At 28.8% G+C, this 7,983-nt stretch overlaps 2 protein-coding genes across 3 annotated transcripts; one reads left to right on the top strand and one right to left on the bottom strand.

The window, feature by feature from the left end:
* The first annotated feature begins 3,685 nt into the window (after positions 1 to 3,685).
* LOC131848261 (U5 small nuclear ribonucleoprotein TSSC4) lies at positions 3,686 to 4,714 on the top strand. The gene has a single exon (XM_059198062.1). The coding sequence runs from the start codon at positions 4,047 to 4,049 to the stop codon at positions 4,677 to 4,679; it is 633 nt and encodes a 210-aa protein (XP_059054045.1). The 5' UTR covers positions 3,686 to 4,046; the 3' UTR covers positions 4,680 to 4,714.
* A 486-nt stretch (positions 4,715 to 5,200) lies between these two features.
* LOC131848130 (N-alpha-acetyltransferase 10) lies at positions 5,201 to 7,977 on the bottom strand. Of its 2 annotated transcripts, none has more exons than XM_059197892.1 (5): positions 7,872 to 7,977; positions 7,237 to 7,395; positions 6,766 to 6,931; positions 6,107 to 6,255; positions 5,201 to 5,459 (listed from the first exon to the last, which is right to left on the bottom strand). In XM_059197892.1, exons 3-5 carry the CDS (start codon positions 6,923 to 6,925, stop codon positions 5,229 to 5,231), a joined length of 540 nt encoding a protein of 179 aa, XP_059053875.1. In that variant the 5' UTR covers positions 6,926 to 6,931; positions 7,237 to 7,395; positions 7,872 to 7,977; the 3' UTR covers positions 5,201 to 5,228. The 2 variants fall into 2 exon arrangements, with proteins under 2 accessions (XP_059053875.1, XP_059053877.1); XM_059197894.1 differs by lacking the exon at positions 7,872 to 7,977 and adding an exon at positions 7,645 to 7,773.
* Between the last annotated feature and the right edge of the window lie 6 nt (positions 7,978 to 7,983).

The following is a 7,983-nucleotide window of genomic DNA, read 5'->3' as shown; positions in this document are numbered from 1 at the left end:
TAATTTTTAGGTAAATAAATATATAGTTATCACTTATCACAAATCAAAAATATAAATAAATAAAAATAGGCAATTTAAAAATAAACTTTATTTTTGTCTGATATTGAAATGTACCTATTTGATGATTTTATTATATTTGATAATTGAGCTAAATTACTTTGTATGCAAAATTATTAAATGTAAGTTTACACAGTGATATACATAGTACACCTGTCATACCAGTGATATCAAATTGATCAATCAATCATACTTATATCTAATTAGTAAAATTTGTTTGTAAATGAATCATGTGCTCTGTGAATATAATACTCACAATATAGTAATATTGTGAGTATTATATTATATGTAAATATTATATATTAAATGCTTTTATTTTCATATTGCTCAAATAACAATAACAGATTTGACCCTGGTTTTGGAATGAATGAAGCCACAGCTATTTATTTCCTGCCTAGTGCGACTTATTACCATTCTAGTACGTGCTCCAAATACAAGTAATATAACACAGTGCGTAGATACTTATTGTTAAATAACATAAATAATTACCCCATAAGTTAAATTACTTCATAGCAGTCGCTAAAGTAGAGAGCAAATTTAACAAATAATTACAATACGTACTTAACTACGGTACGTGTTTCAAGAGTTTAATTATAGATTTGTACCTACTTAACTACCTTACCTATACAGCTGAGTCGGTTTTATTTTAATCGATATTGAATTTTAGTCAATTTAAATTTCAATATTGAAATTTAAATTGACAACAATTTAGGGTGCGTCCCACCATTTTGATATCGGCACCGTATTTCTTACTGGTTTCTTATACTACAAGTTTTTTAGTACAGCTATGATACTCAAATTAGTAAAAAAAGTATAACATATGTATTTATTACCAACGTACTTATGTCATTGTCGCGTGCAACTCGCGAGCCGATGACTCACGCGCAAACAAATTATATTATATTTACATAACAGTGGCACGGGCCAGCAATTGTTCATTTCGAGGTTTTAATCTGTATGCTTATTAGACCTTTTACTTATTTTAACTCACTATAGAAAGATTCGGTATAGTTAAGTATCACAATAATAACGGGTGGCCTTAAGTAGTTCCCGTTTCCGGTCATGTCTCGTCTGACCCGAGGCTGAATAACGTAATAAATTAATAATTAGTATATTAAAGAAACATAAATATAGTGTATATTTGGGAAACATAACAATGCTTAATAAATGGGGAGGGTTTAGTTAGAAATGGGAAGAAATAAACCCATTGAAAGCAAATATACCGTGTCAGGTCGACCATCTTTCCAGATGATTTCGCCACAATATGTTAACTTTCTTTCGTCATTATAACTTCTTTATTGGTTAACCGATTGGAATTAACAAAAATTGTAAATGTACTTGCTAAAATACATTTGTGAAAATCGCATTCACATCGCTTAAATCGTATCTAAGATTAGTGTGCACAAAACTACAAACAGGCAAATATAAGAACGTGTTCTATTTTTTTAATATACAGACTTAGTCTTTATCTCTAGATCTTTACTCTGTTGTAGATATTTATGTATAATTTACCGTTTGCATCAGGCATTATTTGTAAATGTTGTTTTTAATAATAGTTTCTCTGAATAGGTACTTTGGTTACGGCATTTATTGGACGGTTCTTACTATACGTGAGATTTGTGGCAAACACGAGTCATGGAGAACTAACTAAGTTTAATTTTTATCACGAGTACTTGGAGACAAAATGCTCTCAGTAAACAAGATAGTGAAGTTTACGCAGATGTTAATGTAGGTACGTTTTTAAATACAATTTTTATCTCATTTTGAAAAATAGTATGAGGTTAACATTAAATAGTATCTCGCATGTTTAAATCCCATGCGTAACAGAGGAGTTTCATCATGTAGGTAATTTTATCAATGTTTGTTGTAAGCTTCTTTGAGTAATGGAGTCCAAGGGTATGGCATTAAAGTATCTATAGAATTATTTACCAGGTGGATTAGCTAATCTCGAAAAAGATTTGTATTAGTTTTAGTTCATTATGTGTTCATATTTTCCTTGTTCACTACCAATCATGAAGTTTTCAAATAGGTATAATATAACAATTTATTCGGTACGTTCTCAACAAGGAACATAATACTCTAAAGATGTTTTTATTGTAGGGCATTAATTTCATTATACGATGCTCACCAAAGTCGTCAAACGACTTGCATGTAAAGTTTTATTTCGAATTTGATATTTCTTTTTATTATACGACACTCTATCATCAACGATATATCCTTACTAATATAGGCAAGTTTGTTACACTTTCACGCAAACACTACTGAACCGATCATCATGAAATTTTGTACCAAGTCTTTGGAAATATTAGAATGAACATAGGATAATTTTTATTAAAAACAAAAACAAATATTTTCGTAAAAACATAACATAAATCATATACATCAACATTTTGCTACTTCAGCGCCATCTAGCAGCCAGTAATGAAGTTATAAATTATATATTCATAGTTATTTTCTTTTATCCCTCACAGACCATACCAACGCTATTTTTATTTTTGTGATTAGGTACAATAAAGTAGGTATAGTCATCATATTGATTCATTTCTAATGTAATGATCTCCGATACTTATTTAATGGATTCAATGCGAGCAAAGCCGCGTTAAAAACTACTAAACAATAAGTACATATATTATATATCTATATTTAGGTTACGAACATTACAACAATGAGCAAGTAATCACTCTGTTTCCGAATCAATTCTATCGTAAATCAATACTATTCAAACGTTCCGAATTTTAAATAAATCAAAATATTAATTTAATTTGTTTAAAATACGGAACGATTGAATAGTATTATCAAATCAAACCGCTGATTTTATATTTTGGTAAATAAGGAAGTCATGAACAACAACGTGAATTGTTTAAGACAACTCAAGTTTTTGTTCGTGCTTCTTGTGATGAGACAGTTTTCTGAATGAGCGGTAGATTGAAAAAGATAAATATGTATAACTATTGAAGTTAGTAGTCTACTCAAAATATTTTTTTTAAAAAATTATTTTCTAGTCATTCATAAATTGATGTAATGTACGTCTAGACAGACTATTTTAATCTATTTGTGGAAGTTTTTATAAGTAAAATTTAAAAGAGACGCATAATAAGACTCCTTTCTTATTAAGGACTGTTTTATTATGAGTCTCTTTATCTCTTCATGATATTATGACTGTGGGAAAAAGACAGGAACCTTTATAGCGATATTTCACAAGATAATTTGTTTCCTTAATATACTAAATTATGCGATTGTTTAAAAAATAAACTTTATTGTTTTACCATTAGTTTCATATTACATAACAACAATTCATACGAATAGAGTTTAAGCATTTTAAAGAGCAGATATAGTGTAAAAATTGCTGATTTGGTATTAATTGACCTGCGACTGTACCACTTCTGATTTGACAGTATCTGATAGTTAACAAAGTTAAGAATATAGTTAGTTCAATTAATGTTTTTATATAGTTCAATTAAAAATGTTAGACTATTTGAGTAAATAGTCTAACATTTTTAATTGAACTATACCTATACTATAACTATATTGGTAGAATTTAATAATTCTACTGAAGACAAAGGCTGTATGGGCTTAGTCCTTTTGCCTTCAACTGAGCCGTAAAATTCGAACTAAAAAAAGACTAGAAAGTAAATTTTGACATAACAAAAATAAACATATTATTATTATATACATACTTTATTCAGGCTTGAAATGCTTTTCTATTCCATCTAAATTGTTCATTTCAATAACAACAATAACTAGCTTTAGTGTTTAGTTTGAGACTTTCGTATTTATAAAGTACAAAGAGTACTTTGTTGAGTAAGTTATAATGTCGCTTTGTACTTGGTGATGTACATTTTGATATTTACTTTTTTATTGTTCTATGAAAAGAGAACATAAGATAATATCCGTTCTCTGCGAACTACATCGAGATACAAGGAAGAAAATTTTAAGATAAAAATCAACAAATTTGTGTGTAAATTACAATATTCAATTAATCACCAATAATGTCGTCTTTCCATGAAAGACAAAAAAATCTTTTTAATCTTCTAAAAGATGCTGAAGATCAATACAGTTTTTCGAAAACAAATAAAGCTACTGATTCACCTAGTTATAATGAAATAGACAAACAAACCTACAAGAAACTGAAACACCAAATGAAACAATTCAGGGGTAAGGAAAGTATATATAAAAGACAAGAAGCAAATATCCGTGAATGTTTAAGAGCAAAATCTATCCCAGACTACATAAAGAATCCAAATAAATGGGTTTATTACTCGTTGTCAGATGTTACACCGGAACAGATGTCAGATGCAACAAATACTGCTACTGCACTTGCATTAATACAAAAATTGGAAGAAGATAACAAAACTGATATGGAATGTGATGAAGAAAGTTCAGATGTTGTTTTCAAGAAGCCTATATTTCATAGCTCTATTACTGTGAAGAAGGCTTTAAAATCAGAAAATGAGAAAGCTATATTTAAAGGCAATAAGATTGTTATGCCAGAATATGTTGTGGGTGTCTCTGGTAAAAGAGAAAAAAAGGAAAAAGTTGTACGAAGGGCTTCACAAGTTAATACAGATAAGAAGATAGAATTAAAGCTGAACCATCTCTATGAAGATGATGAAGACTCATAGTTAAAGAATTCAGTCAATATAATATTATTTTATAAACCATACATTCTTTTTTTATTTTCACAAATCCTACTATTATAATCTGAAAATTACTAATATTTACATACTTGTTACTGAATGACATTTAAATAGGTAAAAAGTTTACATTTTAAACCAAAAAGTTGAGTTTAAATGTGTATCAATTATTTTAATTGAGTTTAAATGTGTATCAAACCAACTAAATTCGAAAGATATAATAGTAAAGTAGTAGCCAACAGAGTAATTCAATTCGAATGTACTTAAGATTTGCATTAGAATATTCTGTTAGCTTCTTTATTGTAACATCAGATATCATAACACCATTAACATAAACTTAGTATGATCCACCCAATTAAAGGTGTTAGCTATTAGATCCTAGGAATTACACACTGGTTACAATAGTGAAGAATAAATTATATTACTTCATAATATGTAATACTATTAATATTATCCTGACTAGAGTTCAGTTTCTTCATTAATTATGGGTTTTGTATTTAAAACAACAATTATAATTTAAATGCTTTATTTTATCTATCAACACTGTGATATAATTGTAGATTCAGACTTAATTTCTAAATTCTCAGTTTGATTATCAGATTTCGTTTCTGTAGAAAATGCACTGAGATCACGCATCATTGAGTAGGCATCTTCCCCATCAGCATAGTATTTAGGTTCAATTTCAAGAATCTTGAACCCAAGAGAATTTGTATACAGATTTAGTGCAGCTCTGTTACTTTTTCTAACATGCAGTGAAACATATTTAGCCTGAAAAAGAAACAAGTACTTAAGTTATTCTATTTATTAATATCATAACATATGAATATGATGTTTATTTTTGTTATACTAATCTCAACAGCTTCATTACATAATAAAAAATAAAGTTGCTGTTGCTGTCTGTCCCTATGTATGCTCAAATCTTTAAAACTATGCAACAGATTTTGAAGCGGTTAATAGATAGAGTATCTTAAGCCAGGGCGAGTAGTTAATAACTAATAAAGAAATTGGGCATATTAAATATAGATATGTATTTGGATTTAAGGATATTTTTTACTAGAGACAATAATAGGCTAGTTAAATATTTATAACTAGCTTTTAGATCACTAGCTAGAGCAATGTGGGACTAGTTCCCTTCAATAAAGGAATTTGTCGCGCACTGCTCTAAATGTACCACATCAGGTCAATATCCATGAAGGCCCCTGTGGATACTATTATGGTTTTATTTTACAGCAATGGTCTAACCTACTAACCTTCATCCTTATCATAACATCCTCAACTGGTGTCTACATCTCTAGCAAATACTGTTAATGCAGGTGTAAGCATTAACAATATGTGCCAGATACCATTTTAACCTACCATCTATAAAATATCTAATCATCTATAAAAATAAATATTATAAAAAATAAAAAGACGACCTGGAAACATTCCACCATTGCTAATGAAGCCTGATTCATGAGTTTTTGTGCAAGTCCAAGACGACGATGAGAACGCTTCACTGCTAGTGAAGTAATGTGTCCATGGCGATTATCTTCTCCATCTTCTTCCATTTTAGCCAAGACATAACCTGTAAGAATGGAAGTGGTCATCATATTTAACAAAATATTTTGTAAGGGCTAATGTTATCTGTAATCTAGTCTTTCAATAATAAGCTTATTTGACAAAAAATATTGATATCAGTTTTTATTTATATTTTACAAATAAATAAGACACAAACACAATAACTTTCTTATTCTTTTGTTCTGTTAATTTAAAAAAAAAATATTCCACATATTTATGAAAATTATACATAATTTATTCAGTTACAAGATATGATGAAAGATATACCTTTTATATAAATAAAGTCTCTACAGCACTTGAGAAATCTTTAGCTATTGTGACATCATTTCCAATCTGTACTTGTGACTCATATGACACACATATTAAATAAAGTTAAATATTATAGTGGTGTAATAAAACTTAATTAACAATGCTATTAATTGATACAAACTATTAATTCATATAAAATAATTGAAGTAGTAACATTAAATTAGGTAGTAATTAGAAATTAATATTATTATGCAGTTGTTACTCATACCAACAATGCGTCCCTTCTCATCTTCAGCTACATAACTGAGCTGTGGCCATGACAGCCCATGATAGAAGTAATACTTCATTTGATAGTTTTCTGGTAGACATAGCAAATTACAATGCTGCATGTTCATAAGATCACTAGGCCGCGCACATCGAATATTCATTTTGTCCTGGAATTTTTTTAAATAAATTTACTATATATATAATATAATTATTACACTACATAAACTATTAAAAAATTGTAGACATAAAATAAATATTTGTCAAAAGATAAAATAATTGTTGTACTAGTTTATCAGTTTTCATTTTCTACTTGGTTTTCAAAGGTTTTTAGGAATGTAAGGGACAAAAAAGAAAAAACCATTGCAGAATAATTCTTTTGTTATGATTATTCATATGACTACAGTAAACACCCAGATACTAATTATATTACTAAGTTTTTTTATACAATATACAACAAATTTTCAAAAATTACCTTGTTTGTGAGATTTCTACTAGAATTATTCCCTTCTGAGTTTCCTTGTTTTATTTGGCTGCCTTATTTCAGAAGCTGGAGGAGTATCTGACGTACCACCCAGGAGCTCCCGAACAAAACGGAATCTTGACAAACAACACTTCCAAACAATGTACCAACCTGAAACAAAGGAAAACAACATGAACCATATCCTTTTACTAAGGCAATAAAACATTACGAGGTTTATAGCCATGAATAATTCAATATTAGTAACTTAATCTCTCATTTTAAGACTGAAATAGGGCTACTTACAAAAAACTACAAAGACAAAAACTAAAAATACACTACACACGAAGGTTATTATAGCTAGTACTGCTTCCTTCATATCGCACTAAATTAATGAACACGAGATTAATACATTCGATTTACCAGAAAAAAACTATGCCTAGTTTAGCCACTCAACAAAGCGTGCCAGAATATAAAAATTGTTTACACGGATATTATACAAAGATCGCCATTTTGGTGGCCTGACTGGCCTCTTCCTAACGTTGAAACAAGGGAATAACTATTAAAATTATGAAATAATAAATATAATTATTTTCTAAATATATTAATTGTATAAAACATTGCATAATTATATTTTTATTTTTACATACTTATAGTGAAACGTTCGTGTTATAAACGAATAGAAAATAATTTATCATTTTCAGGTCATAACCTAACCTATATCTTTGATGACATGACAATGACATTAGAATTTTAATTTGA

Source organism: Achroia grisella, unplaced genomic scaffold (assembly GCF_030625045.1).
Source record: "Achroia grisella isolate CSIRO2021 unplaced genomic scaffold, CSIRO_AGI_Agris_v1 utg546, whole genome shotgun sequence".
NCBI classification, from domain to species: domain Eukaryota; kingdom Metazoa; phylum Arthropoda; class Insecta; order Lepidoptera; family Pyralidae; genus Achroia; species Achroia grisella.
The sequence above is the reverse complement of the archived record's forward strand: the minus strand, read 5'-3'. Positions and strand labels throughout refer to the sequence as shown.

What these genes read in the sequence shown, in the direction of transcription:
- LOC131848261 (XM_059198062.1), top strand. Translation starts at nt 4,047, where the DNA reads ATGTCGTCTTTCCATGAAAGACAAAAAAATCTTTTTAATCTTCTAAAA.
- LOC131848130 (XM_059197892.1), bottom strand. Translation starts at nt 6,925, where the DNA reads ATGAATATTCGATGTGCGCGGCCTAGTGATCTTATGAACATGCAGCAT. An exon ending in TGAGAAGGGACGCATTGTTG is followed by an intron (nt 6,256 to 6,765) that starts GTATGAGTAACA and finishes CCATTCTTACAG; the next exon opens with GTTATGTCTTGGCTAAAATG. An exon ending in CAATGGTGGAATGTTTCCAG is followed by an intron (nt 5,460 to 6,106) that starts GTCGTCTTTTTA and finishes TTTCTTTTTCAG; the next exon opens with GCTAAATATGTTTCACTGCA.